Raw genomic sequence first — 17,172 nt, forward strand, 5'->3', positions numbered from 1 at the left:
AGTGAAAACATGTAAAGCAGTAAACTGACTACAAAAGCCTGCCTCCCCACACAGCCTAACAGTAATAAATCAATACATTTCCATAAGAGAGAGAAAGCTGCTGCAGTTGCTGTCCCACATGTGAGCACACTGTGGGTCTCAAAACACCAACAAGCACCACAATTATTCCCTGGCACCATTAATTAAGGTGCAACTCACGGCTTCAGGCTCACTTTGTATTGTGCCTCATTTGTGTAACTACGTTGCCTTGCACAAAATGTAAATGTATCCAAAAATGTATCCCGTGCAATAATACCAGCCTCGTGCTTTGACGGTTCCATCTTTGTGGTTTCAATTCATATCAGTCACTACCAACCTATTCTACAGAGCGCGATATGTTGGCACAAGAGAAGATGGATGACATTTGAGCATCAGTTTTGTTATGAATATCTAAACGCCTTTGAAGCTTTTAGGGACATGTTATGGTAATAAAACTTCAAAGGGTTATTTAAAACTTCTGTCTGTTTGGAGCAATGTAGGCTTGAAGCAGTATTTCAGTCCCGCTTTAGAGGTTTTTCCCTTTTTTGCTGTTTCCTTTTAGAGAAGGTGTATGTGGGTTCAATCCCTTTTGCGCATGCTTTGATGCCTTGTTGTTGAGAGGCGATGTTAAAATAAAAGGGTGGAATTCCGTTAATAAGCAACTAATTGGATGAATTATTGCCTGACTGCACTGTGAGCATAATAGTGTGGGTGCGGTGTAGGTTTTGTGGATGCCGAAGCTTCCTGTTGATCCCTCTGGAGGTAGAAGTACCTGCTCTTATCTCTATCAGCCCTCTTCCCCATGTGGGTGCTCCTTTTCTTTCTTTTTTTTTTTTTTTTAATTTATTTAAAAGGGACAATGCACATTAATGAACAACAGTAAAAACAGTGTAAATGTGCCGAAGTTAGCGCAACGCTAGTTCACATTCTGAGTCCCTTGGCAGGTAACAAAAATACACAATTATGAGTTAATACCTCAGAAGATGCATACAACAGATGCTGTGGCTTGGACAAAACACCTTATTCAACAAAATGACAATGGATTTTGCTGTCTCTTTCATCTGTAGTTCAGTTAGTCCGGACCATGGAGACAGTTTCTCAATGCTGCCTTGTAGTTCTGGTCCAGCTTGTTTTTCACACTTTCTTATTGGATACAAACCAAGAGCTGTAAACATTAAGTCAAATGGACTGACAGGTAACTCACTCATTGCCAGTACTGGCGATGTCATCACTCAACACACCTCTGGTTTAACTTTTCTGATTGATCACAGAAAATCCTTACTCATATGTTGCCAAGATTACCAGATGATCTTGTATGAATATATAGGCTACATCTCTCATAAGATTGCTTTCCTAACACAAATGCAGGTTGATCTATGCTTAAATTTCATGTTTACTATCACATTGGTCCATTTTGCTTTCACATCACAAACAAACTGAGTCTGGTTCTTCTGCTCTGTTCATCCAGGCTGGTGTGAGAGCTTTCACTAGAGTACTGTGGACTACACTACCAAGTGGACAAACCAGAAGACTTTCGAATATTAAATATGCAATCTAAGCATGAATAAAATAATAAACAAGACCATGTGGTAAACATCAACCAATAGGGATGCATGATATTGGATTTTTGCCGATATCCGATATGCCAATACAACTTATTTGCCTATAACCGATACCGATATCGATATATTCAGTTTTTTCACTTGCTAATTTTACAGATCATTAAGTCTCTTCTGTAGTGGAATTAACATCATATTATGCATGCATAATCTTATAGTGATGGCCCACCAGCAGATGGCGACATGAAATACAATGCTTTTTAATGTATGTAATATTCACTCATTGTGCAAAATAAGAAACAACAAGCTGGCTGATTCTAATAGTTCAATTTAAAGATGATTTTGGCCAATACCGGTGATGTGCCAATATAATCAGCATGTTGGCCCATTCTGATATTTCATTTTAAGGCCAATATCAGCCGCTACCAATATCCCCTGTCAACCACAAAGGAAGCAGTCTGAATGACAGATGTATGTACAGCAGGCTAATTATGCTGGAAGTAAAGGAATTTTCACTATTATTGAAAAGGTGAAACAATAGTAACAACCTGTTCCCTATAATATCACAACACAAGACACGTGTTCTCCTCTAGTTTCTGTCTGTCTGTGATTATTCATGAAGATCTAAAAGACACCCAGTTCGAGTTTCAGCTTTAAATGCTCCTGATCAATTAATTCATCTGAATTCAGAGGGGTTAAATCACCACATATAGTTTAAAGTGAAGTGCTGCACGACTTGCCGTCAGTCACATAAATTTAATTTCCCCAATGCAGATACTTCTTTTTATTAAAGACTGCTTTTAAACTTTCAAACCCAGGCCAATATGGTAATGACCAACTCCACTGGGTAGAGAGATCTACATCTTTTTAAGCATGCCATTTTAGTGAATATGAGAGCTTAAGATGCTTCCCTCTCTAATTTTAATATTTTTACTTTGGTCCCGCTATTCAGCTGACAAATGTCCTCTTGTGGTCATGCAAATATTGGCTCTGTTGTTCTCTGTAGGAAGCAAAGGCTGCATATTATCCGACTGCATATCCTGGACCAAGACATCTCACAGACAGACTGAACAGATGGTTATTGTCATTACTCTTTTGCTGCTCTGATTTGAATATTTTGACCTCTCCATCACTGTTCAACCTCGGGAATGAGATATTTCCAACGCCAGCTGGAGAACAATCTGACCGTTCCCCCCATTACACACTGTGTGCCATTTAATCTTGCGTCTTAGACAGAAACTAGAATAAATCTCTTGTACTTGTTACCAGATTTTTGTCTGGAAAATATCCAATTAGTATACAGTGAGGTGACAGCTAATAGCACAGGGCAATCAGCAAATAAAAGAGGGGGACAGCAGGCACATACACACACACACTGAATCTTACATACTGAACCTTTAAGTGCCAAACTTCAATGGGCCAGAACCAGCCTGCCAAAGGGTCCAATCAGGCCCACTAAATGACTAGACTAAGAGGTGCCAGGTTTCAAGAGCCAGTTAAACAATGCATACCTATAAGCCTGTCAAAATCTATATGGAAAATAAACCAGACTTTTACTGACATAAAGCAGCCATGGTATTAATATATCTAAGGCTGATACAGAATTTGGTGGCTATTACTGCTCATGCTCATGACACAGTTGAACTTTGGTTGTATTTTTCGAAGTCCTTGAAATCCGGTGCTTGGGCAGTGACTTGTGGCGTCAGAAACCAATGAAAAAAGTCTGGTTGCCGTTATAATTTAGAGGCATCAGGGGGAAATGCAGTGGGACAAGGACGAAAGTTAAGGTGGCGAAAGTCCGAGTGGAGCGAGCGGGAGGGGTGGTGGATGGGCCCAGCAAACACAGACTTTCACTCGAGATTCTTTCCTCAACCTAACCACGTGTTCTTTTTGCCTAAACCCAACCATGTGTGTTTGTTGTTGAAGAAAAAAAGTCAATTCGCTGTGTTGTACCAATGTAGTGCGTTTATTTTGAAAGAGACTGTATGTAACTGTTAAATTTCCTGTGAAAATGGAAGTGTATTTTGAAAGAAGACAATGCATGTGACAGGCAGAATTTCATACGGTGTCCCAGGATGTCAGCAACCAACACACCCAGGGTACCTTGCACATTGTATGTGGATGTGTAAAGTCCATGATCAAACGTCAGTATATGACGAGGTTAGAGTGAGAATGTGTTGTTTTTTCCTTTTTTAGACAAACCAATAAATGTGACACATCACCTCCTTTAGACCAAAGCTTTCATGCAATTTATCACTTAAATTTTAGTTTGTCATGTTTGTATGTTGACCAGTGTTGCGTATGATAATGTTACTGTGCTATATCATGCTTATTATTTGTGGCTCCTAAAAAAATTCTAGAAGTGTGTCAGTTTACTTTTATAAATGTACAATGTTGCATCATCATGAAATATAAAGTATTATTTCTCTGTATTGCATTTCATTACTGTTAGTGCGTCTCTGTGGTGATTCAGTACTTCAAAAGCACACAATTTATGAAAAACAAACAAATAAAGACAGGATTTCTTTTCTTCTCTGCAGAATGGAAACACATTTTTAGTAGGTGTGTGGGACCATTTGTTCTGCCAAATAATATCAGATAAAATCCACACAGATGACCTGGAGTCAGAACTTTGGCAGCGTCAAAGTTTTCAACATGAACCCTCCCCTGCTTCAGCCGTGTACTCATTTGTTCAGAGTTTACAATCCACTGTGTCGAGTTGGATCCCCTGCAGCCCACGTTCAGACAGATGAGCTTAATATACCTCTGTGGCCACTGTTGTTCACACCTGAGTCCCGGTTGTCCTGTGGTGCACTGAGGTCGCTAAAAACATGCACAAACTGGAACATAAACGGGGGCATGTTAAGTAGCACAGCGAGTGCACAAGCTTCTTTGCTTCTTCGTTTTCTCAGTTACTACATGGCATATGTTTCTGTCCATCTGTCTCTATCAACCACAGTATGTTGTTGAGCCTCCCTCTTGTACATTGTACAGTAAATGTATATTAAGAGGTGTTAAGGATTGTTTAAGTAAAGCTTTCATGCTCTTTTTTATAAATAACTCCAGTCACATATAAATCGTATGAACTCTCAAAATTATCTCTCATTTAGGGCTGCAGCTAATACTATTTCTTTAATAGTTTATATAATGCTTGTTTTGTTCATCTTTTAATAATTTGGCCCACAAAATGCGACTAAAAGTAAAAAACTACCATCATAATCTTCAAATTCATCAAAATTGTAAATACATTTTTTATCAGCTGACAAATCCATTCACTGTTTCATCACTTCCCTTATGTATGAGAAAATGTTTCAGCATAAAGGGTAAGCTGTAACCATATCCAAGATGACCGAAACTGAGACTTAACTAAAATCAATGGTCAGACAGAAAGACATCAAAATTATACAAACTGGTGAACAAATCATCAGTAGAAAATTGGAATGCGGTTCAGAGAAATTGAAAAACTGGCCTGAGTACACCGATCAGCCAAAACATTAATACCACCGACAGGTGAAGGAAATAATATCGATCATTTTATTACAGTGCAATGTTCTGCAGGGAAACCTTTGGTCCTGGCATGCATGTGGATGCCTCTTTATGAATTTCACCCATCTAAACATCATTATAGACCAAGCACCCCCCCTTCATGACAATGGCATCCCCCAATGGTAGTAGGCCCCCAGCCATGCAATGCACCATGACACACTGCAAAAATGCACAATACATAAAACACATACATCTCTGTAGATGTGTGTCATTGTATCTACAAAGTAGATGTATGTGTTTTATGTATTGTGCTGCACACAAAATTGCCCCCTGGGGACATTAAAGGTCTTCTAAGTCTAAATGGCCCAAGGAGCATGACAAAGAGCTCAAGACATCGACCTAGCTTTCATATTCCCCAGATCCCAATCTGATCAAGCATCTGTAGGAAAAGCCGGAACCCCAGAGGTCCTTTGTCTTGGCCTTGACAGGTCAGAGCCAAGTCCAATCTACAGTGGAGCCTCTGACCTGTTGAGGCATGAAGACAGGACCTCTGGGGCTGTCCTGTGTTGTCTGGCACCAAGGCGTTGTTGACAGATCCTTTGAGTCATGTGGGTTGTAATGTAAAGTACCGTCATGCTCAATGGATGTTTGATTGGATTGGGATCTGGGAAATTTGGAGCTTGAATGGCAGGTATGGTTCCTCAGAAGAGCACTGCACAGTAACAAAATGATCAATGTTATTCACTCCACCAGTCAGTGGTTTTAATGTTTTGGCTGATCGGTGTATATCCCTGGAGACTGTGGGATCATGTCTGGAAAACATTTCACAAACTAGTAAAGAACAAAATGATACATTATAATTTTGTTCACAGAACTTATTTCATCCCTGTTCGACTGCACAGGATGGGAGTTCATGACTCTGATCTTTGTTGGCACTGCACACAAGATAAAGGTACTTTTTATCATATGGTACAGACTTAGATTAAAACCTTCTGGGAAAATGTTACACAATCCCTTGGAAAAAATATTGGCTTCACTGTTCACTGTGACCTAGCATTGTGTCTTTTGATTTATTATGTTAATGGAAACTGGTCAAAACACAATACAGAAATTGTAGAAACTGGATGCATGACAGCTAAAAGCAACAAATTGGAAGGACGCAGCCCAGCTGAAAGAGGAACTTCAGTCATTTCTGGAGATGATCTCCATGGAGGGAGCAGCTTCTAACCTTTCTTAAATTTCAATATGAGGAGCAACAATTGTGGAAGGCTATACTGGATACTATTTGTAAATACCTACTTTTCCAAGAATCTTGAGACGGACTGCAGAACCAACATGAATGGACCAATATTTCTGTCTGTTTTGTCTAGTTTAACCTGACACAACTTGCTAAGACACACATAAACCCTCTGTAATCATTACCCCTTTGTATTTTTTTCTTTCCATTTCTTTTTTAGTACCCTTGCAGATATGTAAGTTAAGTATACTATCTTGATGTTCTGTTTGTTGAGAAAATTAATAAAAGTTCAAGTCAAAAACAAAAAAAAGGTTTCAGCATACAGAGATGGGTATGGATCTAATCTTCTTTCATAGTAGGCTATATGTGATTTTATAACATGCCACAGGCATAGAAAGAAAAATGTATTGAACTTCACAGTTTTCTTTGCAAGACCAAGGTTAACATTTTGAATAGCTGGTATGTCATCACACAGAGACAAAGGTGGAACATCAAACTCATGCACCAGTAAACATGCCACGGCCCACTGCACCTCCACCTCTACAAGGGCGTCTCAACTGCTTGAGACGTGACATCACATAACATAACAGACAACATCTTCCCTCAGATACCACCAGAATCATCAGGGGAAAAGAAAAGGACTGCAGCACAGGGGTTGATTTGCAGCTTCTAACAAATAGACTAATTTTTTGTCTTCATCAAGATCTCTTATCTAAATATTCTTGTATACATGAGGGACTGTCACATGTGCCAATTTTTGTAGTTAATTTTTCCAAATAAAAAAGCGGCGTACTTCCACACACCTTCTCTGCTTTATTTTTTCAGCCAGAAAATCAACCATTGAGACCAGCGAGCTTAATTGCCAGTGAGATTTCATAATGCAAGTGTGTTCATAATGCAAGTGTGAACAAAAACATAAGTGAAAACTTTTGCACACAGTGCAATGGAGTGAGAGCGCTTCATAAACAGGGCCTCTTTTTTATTTATTGAATCGAGAATTGATTTTGAATCAAGAGTCAATTCTGAATCAAACTCAAGACATAAAGAATCAAAATGACACTGTGAGACTCCCAAATACTTCCATATCTACCACACATGTATTGTGATATAGTGAATGTTTTGGAAATTCAGTTTCCTGCAGTGGAAACAGACACTTTTTTTGCTTTAACCTATGATTATAAAGCAAATGTTGATTACACAATATAGAGTAATGATACCATCAGTGTGTAAGTTGGTTCCCTATAAGCCTTACATTCACTATGCAATACACCACTGGGTACAATGTCCTGGGAAAATGAGGGCTCAATTTATGGCACAAACAAAGTGCAAAGCAACCAGGGTTTACGGTTCACAATGGTACTTGTTTGCACAGCTAGCTAACACCCACACACCCCCAGTTCAGTTAGTTTAATTTGAAAATATGCTGTTTTCCCCACGGCCTCTCTTTACTGTTGCCAGCCAGCTTTTTATTAGCCCTGTGACATTATCTCCACCACTCACGTTTGCCATCTCTCTCAGCTCAGCTGCCTGTTTGACGAGTAGAGACTAACCTCAAACATTACAGTACATCCTCAATACACAACACAGTCTCTCCCATGTCAGATATTGCTGTTTGGTAAGTGGACTTTCATGTCTACATATGAGGCGCAAGGTATCCTGTTGTTGCCGATCTGGGACACCATATCTGATTACACCTGTTACATGCAATGAGTCTTTTCAAAATACACCTCTGTTTTCAAAGAAAATGTACAGTCTCTTCTCATTACATGCATACAGTCCTTTTCAAAATACTTTGAATTGAAGTTTATTTCCATGTACAACAAAAGCGCATGGTTAGGTTTAGAAAAAACTGGGTGAAAGTCTAGGGGTTGTTGGACCCATCCACCTCCCCTCCCGCCCGCCATATAGGGATTTCTCAGCTTGTTATATCACATTGTTACGGTGGCATTTCAAACTCATACTGTCGAGCGACATTATTAACTTATGCTGCCCGGCAGCATCTCATGCTACTGCAAAGGGTGCCTTTTTGCGTCAATGTCTGATGACAAATTAAGTGTCCAAGTGGTGTTATTTGACAACCTGGGAATGAGAACGGGCTGCAATACAGCCTCTCCATATGGGGTTAATAGAAAGATGAGCATCTATATTTTTGAGGGTATTGAAAACCATACCATAGGGATATCTAAATACCCTGGCATACCATAATATTATGATACCACCCAAGTCTAGTTTGGAGCATGAAGTACCTGACCCTGCTAGTTTCTGGCCGCAGACTGTGTCTGAGACAGTTTCCCTGATCTAATCAAAGTAGCACAACACTCCTTAACCATGTTTGGTACAACGTACGGCTGTAGTTTTCTCCACTATGAACATTATTAAAACTAAGTACTATACCAGTGAGCACCTACACGTGTGCATGAGAATGACACTAACTCCATTCAAGCCAATATTCAAACTAGAGGCAGAGCAGTCACAGGTCTATTTCTCTCACGAGGAAAAGAAGTGGAAAAAAATGTAAATAAAGAGAAAATGGCCTGCTCAAATCACGCTTTTTTCCGAAAACAGGCACTTTTTTAATTTACTTTATTCGGAAGATTCTGTCTTGTCTTCAGTTCAATGTGCTAGGAACACTATATTTAATAGTAAAAAATATCTTTTTGCTTCAAGTAGTTCAATGCATCTGTATGCTAAAAGTATCCTACTTTGAAAATTGACAACTAGTGTTGTTAAAATGATATGGAAATATGTGTTGTTGATTTTCTTTAATAGACGACAAGATAGGCTGTAGGGTGTAATTTACCATCATGAGGTTTGGGCCTTAGCTGGGAGGAAATTTTAGTAACTGGAACTCTCTGAATTTTAATTAAATAGATTCAGCATTTGTTCTTTGCTTAAAATGGAAGATTTTTGTTTGTGTGTCAAACATCCACACCACACTCCACTGACTTTATTCAGTCATTTATTGTGGGGGCATGTGAATTGGGATAAAACATTCCTAAAAGGAAACCAATGCATTCAAGTTACAGCCAAACTGAACCAATGCTCTTTGATATGAGCAGGCTATCTATCCGTCCTCCTGAAGTGCCCTTGAGCAAGAGCGACATTGAATCCCTTCCAGAATATAACTGAGCAAGAGAGAAGAGAGATTGGTTAAAAAAAAAAGTCTGTTTACATGAAAGGGGTTTTGTGTACTTTGAGGTGGCAGTGTTCATCAGTTAGATAATTAAACCCTCACATTTGTTTTGGGTGACGTGAATGGTTTGACAGCCCAGTCTGCTTTTAGTCAGAGGAGGCTTATGGGAAGAGAGCACTGTTTATCCTGCTAGGTTGATCAACACTGGAAAAGGGCAGTGGGATAATAGCTGGAGGACGGCTACACAAGAACAACCAACAGTGAGAGATGATTTCCCACAAATTACCTTAATGAGGGCAACTTCAGCAACCCCAATGTTTATTCTCCACAGAAACAAATACTTTCATTATCTCTTAATCTGATAATTATTTTCTCAGTTAATATCTGAATCATTTTGTATATAGGATGTCAGAATGTAATAGTTTTCAAAGTCCAAGGGGATGTTTGCAGTGTTTCAACACAACCTTACATTTGAGAAGCCGGAATTGGGGAATGTTTGGCTTTTAATGTGAAAGCAACTAATCGACAATTGAAACACTGGTTAAATTTCAAACTGATAATCAAGTCAGCAGGATTTTGATACAAATGGCCACAGGTCTGTGACTGATTACTTCTCAGGTACTAACTAATAATAAACTCAACATAATCACACATCACCTTTCTGCTGATTAGAGCTGAAACAATTAGTCCATGATTGATTGTCATAAATTGCTTGCACTGCTTGTAATAAATTTATCATTGAAGCCATTTTTAAGCAAAAATGCCCAAATATTTATTGCTTGCCGCCGCTTGAACATTTGGTGATTTTGTATGACAGCAAATTAATATCTGTGGACTAAAGCTTATTATTTCTATTAATGTGATCTATCGTGAAGTCAAAAATGTCAGACAACTGTTAAAAAAAGAAAGAAAACAATGCAGTCTGAGGTATTAAGAAAATTTGCTTTGTCTAACCAACAATCCCAACGGGAGAAAAATTTAATATAAGACTAAGCAACAGCAAATATTCAGATAGAAACCAAAATTTTGTGCATTTTTCCTTAAAAAAATACTTACAAAATGTGTTAATTATTGTCACCATAATTAGATGCAGCACTATAATTAATCATCATAATCACAGGGCTTAGTCTTAATACCATCCACATTCTTATTATAGCTACTGTAGGAATACTAACACTAGGACAGCAGAGAACAAATTACCATAACCAAGGACAACTCCACTCACATAATTAGAATATGGTGATACAGTACTTCACCATTAGTATAACTTTCTATAACCTAGTTGTTTCCACCTTGCACATTCACATGTTGGCGCATTGTCATTAAGGTGTAAATTAACATCTTTTAATGCTGGAAAAAAAAACATGACTGAAGTATCATTTTGTTCCTCTGACTCACCCTTTCACTCACAACATCGCTGTGAATTGTGTTTAAAAATAGACTCACCATGAGGGGACACGTCGAGAGACACAAGGTGACAAAGAGCAAACTTTTCATCTTCACTCCTCAAGTAAAGTAGAAGCCAGTCAGTCAGTCTCCTGACAGGAGGAACGCAGGTGAGAGATAAAAACAACAGGAGTCCGGACTTCATTTAAACTCCACTTTAGACTTTTTCATCCCGTTAACAGGATCTGAATATTGTTTTACATCCATTAGCCTAATGAGGAGGAAAAAAACGCATAAAAATGAGGAGAAGCCGGTGATGCTGAGTATCCACACTGGTCACCTTCACTGAGCTGAATGAGCAGACAGTCAGAGACCCGCAGCTGCCTTAAACTGTCAATTCACAAGGAAAAACACGGAGACTTCCGGTGCTGCATTTCAAAATAAAACATTCATTAAGGCTCACCGTAAGATAAAATCAATCTAGAATTCTATTTATAACAAATTTATAATTACTTTTTTACTTCAAGGAGTATAATATTTCCACTTAAACAAAATGCAGCTGCCAAAGTTTTACTTATTGTACAATATATAGACATGTTTTCAAGCATATCCTGTACACAACCGTGCGCTTCATGTTCATAAAGTAATCTACTTTACTACCCATTCAATATTTATTCCTTTGCACTATTGTTACTTTTAAAATGTACACAAACACTTGGCTGTATGTAGGTCAACATTAATCTATATTTATCTCTCTTTGTTCACCTTTGTTGTAGAAATTGTTATTGGAAGTTGGAGTCTGTTTGGCTTCCTGTCTCTTTTAGAATAGATTTTTTAATTTAATTACCATCTTACAAAGCCCTGAATGGTTTAGCATCCCCATCCCCATCCCGACACACAATTACAACTGTCAGCTGAGAACCACTGCCTTATGTCAGTGGTTCTCAACCTGGGGATCTGGACACCTTTACTGTTGCACAAAATAATGTTCCTTTTTCTGTTTTTTTTTTTGTTTTGTTTTCTTGTGACACACTGGAAGGGTTTACCTCCTTATACTTCGAAGCATAATTCAAATAAAATAATCCGAGAGGGGAAATGACTCTTGCTTATATAACTCATATCCACACTAACGGCATCATCTGTTATTGTCATACACCAAAAAGGCTGGGAACTAACCTTTTGGGAACTAACCTTTTGGGAACTTTAACATTTAATGCTGCCCTGCATCTGTGGCCTTGTTTCATTGAATCTTAAGTTTTTGGGTAATTCTGTTCATATATTTCTGCTCTGTTTTATTGCATATTAATGTTTGTGTTTGCCTCCTTTTAATTTGACTAATTGGTCTGAATGTTTAAAATGTGTGTATACAATTTGACATGAAGTACTTTGGGCTGCATTTCATGTGTGAGAGGTGCTCTACAATCACATTTTACTGCTGTTACTGTTACTTATGGTGTGATTTCTGTACATGATACGCTGTTCTCATGCACTGTTTGTATGTTTTACAAAAGTTATGTGCCAAAATTTGTAGCCTACATATTCCATGTAATTATGAGCCAGCAATTGTGTATATCCCAAACATTTGGAGGTTGCAATCATGTGACCAATCCATTGATAAGAAGAAAGCTGCCCCATAATGTGATGGTGAGGTGATGGTGAGGTTATGGGTGGTGGATGAGTCACAAAACATAGGACTTTCCTCAGGAGACAGGTGTTTGGAACGTGTTAACTTTGAGTGAACTTTGTGGCATTTAAAGTAACCTACATCATCACTATGTTTCTATTACCAAGCCTAACCACAGTAAGTTTACTTGCCTAAACCTAATCTTTGCGTTATGTTATGTAACTTTACATTGCATGTGTAGCATCATTCATGGGGCACTAATTTGTTAGATATCATACAAAATGTTTTATTAGGATATGCTGCAACACCATGTCACTTTACCTAATAACTTTTTCTTTAATTGCTCTATTGTAGTTTATATTTTTATCTCTACTCTTATGCTAGTTGTACATACCTCTTATTTTATTTGTTCTTAATTGTATAGTTGTTTCTTTACTTATTTCTGTCTTTGTGCTGCTGAAAAACCTGCATTTTCCCTGTTGGGATCAATAAAGGCTTCTCTTATCTTATGACTTTTTTTAGTAGTACACTTCTAAAAAAATATTAGTACACCACAAAGTCAGCAAACTGACTCAGTACTGTCAGTAAGGCAGCACTATCAGCCCAAAGTTGTCCACTCTATGGATCATACCACACCAAGTAGGGCTGAGTAGTCTTTACTGCTCATGATTTCCCCTTTTCATTTGTAAAAGGGAGAATGTGTAATTTCTTCTTTCAACAGCTACATATTCTCACTTTAAATGTCAGAACGACTTTAAAGTTTGGACAACTGTTGACATTAAAAGGGGAGAAATTATAGAAAAATAAAACTTGCAGACAGTTCAAACTTCAACAATTCTTCTGTCATCCAAATGTCCCAGTGTTGTCTTAAAAAATTGGACTTGACTGCCTAGAAAATTGCTTTGGGAGTAATCTCACACCAGAATAATTGAGACTGACTGACAGAAAATAGCTTTCAAAAAAAGTAAACACGGTGCATGGAAAGTGGACAATGAGCTAAGCAGACACATGTCTACTATTCAAACCATGCTAATCTTCCTGCACAGCCCCTGTCTTCCAATGAGTACCACTGAATAGGTCTGAAAGTACCAATACCACTGTGCTATGATTCAGGAACTAATGATTAATAATTTGTGTAATCCTCTCCTGCTCTACAGGGCTGTGCAATCATGTGGATCAATTTGTACCTCAAACAATGGAGTCCCTATTTGTTTATTTATATTTTTTGGCCATTTTGCCTTTAATGGACGGGACAGATAAGTGTGAAGGGGGAGAGAGAGAGAGGGGGGATGACATGCAGCAATGGCCCACACGCTGGATTCAAGCCTGGGCCACTGCAGCAACAGCCTTGTATGAGGGGCGCCTGCTCTACCACTAACCCACCGACGCCCCATTTTTATTTATTTTTTTGATGCAGACATTGTCATTTTGAACTGTGTCCTTTCGTAACATCACTGTGGGGTGATGATCTGTCAAACTTTATGAACTCAGAGTTGTACTGGGTAATTGTTGAAGTTTAATTTCCATTTTCATTTTAGTTTTGACCCCTGGCTTCAGGAGATGGAAATTCTAAGTGCAGTCTTGAAACAGCACCAAGCAAAATAATCTCACCTTCAATCAAAATTAAAAACAATGAGGCTAATGACAATGTGAAAGAGCTCACAAGTAGTGTTAAACCTTCAGATTATAATCATCTGAATCTGCAGCACTGCTCAGCTTTACAGAGTTTTATAATGAGTTTTAAGAGAAAAAGCTGTAAAAAGCCACTTAACACTACCTGAATAGCAGCAAAGAGCAAAAAGACACAGTTGAAGACTAGCCGGTGATCACAGTGGAGAATTTAGCGGCTTAAGAGACTGATTTGTTTTTAGAGAGCTGGTAGAGACCAAAAACAGAGCTAAAAGAGAGTTTATTGGACTCACATTCATCAGCTGGACACAAATATGACTCCAAATGTTGATCCATAACTGCTTGATGTTCAAATAAGCAAATCTTTGTTTGACATAATACGAAAATGAATATGTTCACAACTCATTTTTGCTGCCCCCAAGTGGCCAAAAAAAACGTTATTGCAGGTTTACGGTACCTTCGCATTCTTGCTGTTCTGACACTTTCGCTCATATCATATATCAAAATCAATGAAGTCTCCACGGATGAGAAGTCCTTAAAGTGCTCAGAAAAACTGGAAGTTTGAATACGTATATCCAATCTCCTCTTCATCTGGGCAAAAACTCCATCTGTGGCTGAGGAATATGTATATTGCTGAAAGCTCCAGAACAGCAACGACGTGGAGGTGAGATTATTTAATCAGTGATTTATATGAATGTCCATGCTTTGTATGTCCAACCATTCTCCTGAAGAAGTAGTGCAGCCCACTAACCTTTCTTGTTCATTTTTTATATCACTGCTTGTCCAATTCTCTTATAAAAAACATAATTTCTTCATGATAATTTTTGCAGTTGATTGGCCCATGATGTTCATGGCTTGCTTAACAGTTTTTCCATTTCTTTAATTACCACTGAACTACACTTTGCTGCAATCCAGGCCTCTATTCATCCCCACCACATTTCTTTCTGTCCAGACCATCAAAGTTAAACAGAAGCCCCATGTTACATGTTTCTGTAAACAGTTGTTGCAAATGGACCCAAATGCAGAACACAGGCCAGGACACAGTTAAGTTTAACAGGTTTATTGCAGAAATTACTGAAGCAGGAGATGACCAATATTAGTGAAGGGCAGCAGAGCAGCAGGAGGCAGACAGAGGGAGTTGGATAGCACACAGACAGGCGGGCAAACAGGATTCCTGGGGCACAGGGAACAAACAAGCATTTGGACACAGTCACACAGGCGCGAAATTAACATTGGTGAATATTTGCTTTCCATTCAAGCAAATTCACATCTTCACTTTGCATGAAGTTCAACTTTGGAGAGTTACAGCTTGAACCAATAGAACAGTTTGTGGTTGACCCTGCTTGATGGTCATTGGCTGTGTCTGACCAGCCGATATTGTATGAAAAAGGCCGTGAAAAATACAAACTGACCTATATAAGAGAGGCTGCCTGAGAGGCTGCCTGACTGGCAGTGAGTCGAGAGACAGAGAATGAATGTAACAAAATCAAATATGAACCAATAACATCATTTTTCTTGGTATTTATTGGCAAGTTAGCCAGCATTTAAGCTAGTGTTCTGTGCACCACATCCAGCACTGCGCACATTTAGCAAGAACATCACCTCAGAAGGTGTTGGTCACTCAGCTGCATACACTCATGTGTTTGTGTGCCCTTAGATGTAGTAACACAATACACGTGTAGCATCCACAGCAGCAGGGGAACATAGCTACCACTGGGACTGGAACATCGATGTGGTAATGAGTGGAAGTAAAGTCAGAGTTGATTGTAGCTAATCTTCAATTGTAGAAAACCTCAACAAATACTGCAAAAAAGGTTTTACACTTGACTGAGGTGGAAAAGTTAAAACAAGTGGTTTGGTGGCAGGTTTGCATGTCATGTGATCCTAGGAGTTGTGTGTTGTCCAGGGCTAATAGCCCCTGGTAGGGTCTCCCAGGGCAAAGTGGTTCCAGGGCAGGGGCCAGACTAAGAGTGGTTAAAGAAGACCACGATGAAACAACACATTCAGGGACAGAGTATCTTACCTGGTATGGGGACACCGGGGCCTGGTGGATGGGCCTTGAGCCAAGGGGCCCCGTCAGGCTTAGCCCGAATGAATAACATGGAGCCACCACCACCTGCAGGGACCTACATCGGGGCTAGGTGCATTTTGTGCCGGGTGGCAGGCAGGGTCAGGGACCCAGGCGTGTTGACCCCTGGTTTTGCAGACTGGCTCTGGGAATGTAGAACGTCACCTCTCTGGTGGGAAAGGACCTGGAGCTGGTGCAGGTGGTGGAATGGTACCAACTAGATATAGTATATAAAGCCACCTCTCCGCGCTGTGCTGCTTCTTGAACCAAACTCCTGGAGAAGGGCTGGACTCTCACCTTTTCTGGAGTTGCTCAGGGTGAGAGGCGCTGGGCGGGTGTGGGGATACTCACGAGCCCCCAGCTGAACACCACTGTGTTGGAGTTCTCCCCGGGGAACGAGAATGTTGCCTCGTCGCTAAAAGGGGTTCGGTGCATAACCACAAACTTGTGTCTTTCAGTCTTTCAGACTCACAGAGGTGAGGTTTCTTTTCAACTACAGTTTGAGGTTATAGAAAGTGCTTCTTTGACTATCATTAAAGGTCAGTGAATTGCCTGATGGAATATTTTTTAAGTTAACAGCAAAATGTCTCTTCAGGCACAGAGATGAAACTCCTTGATTCAGTGGGGAATAGCCGAACAGAAATGCCTACCTCCCTCTCTCCATTATTAATGCTCTCAGATGTGTACATGGCTTCTGTCTTGGTTACAGTGAACTTGTGAAAGCAGGACGAGGATAAAGTGGCACATATTTACACAAAGCCAGAGACCATCAGCTGCCCTGCTGTGGGCTACAGTATCAACACTACATTAAAATGTGCAGACAGTAAACGTAAAGCAGTTGCTCTCTGTCCAACTGCTTCAAGTGCTTTATGGCTTGTGTATAAACCCCAACTTAAGCAGTGCCTGTGTTAGAAATGCTCCTGAACAAAGTGTACCCATCCTGATCCAGATGAGGAAAAGAAAGCATCATCTAGTCTTTTAATCCTCTCTCATTTATTTATTTCATGTTGCATATGATTTGTTTTTCATGTC

The 17,172-nt window shown here is 39.3% G+C and overlaps 1 protein-coding gene across 1 annotated transcript in view; it reads right to left on the minus strand.

The window, feature by feature from the left end:
• The window catches only part of vipr2 (vasoactive intestinal peptide receptor 2), a 107,128-nt gene extending 95,951 nt beyond the window's left edge, over window positions 1–11,177 (minus strand). Inside the window, exon 1 of the mRNA XM_033650148.2 lies at window positions 10,880–11,177. Coding sequence (XP_033506039.1) covers window positions 10,880–10,930 — 51 coding nt within the window. The 5' untranslated portion in view covers window positions 10,931–11,177. The remainder of the gene's footprint in view (window positions 1–10,879) is intronic.
• Window positions 11,178–17,172: the final 5,995 nt, after the last annotated feature.

This window comes from Epinephelus lanceolatus, chromosome 12 (assembly GCF_041903045.1).
Source record: "Epinephelus lanceolatus isolate andai-2023 chromosome 12, ASM4190304v1, whole genome shotgun sequence".
Lineage (NCBI taxonomy): Eukaryota > Metazoa > Chordata > Actinopteri > Perciformes > Serranidae > Epinephelus > Epinephelus lanceolatus.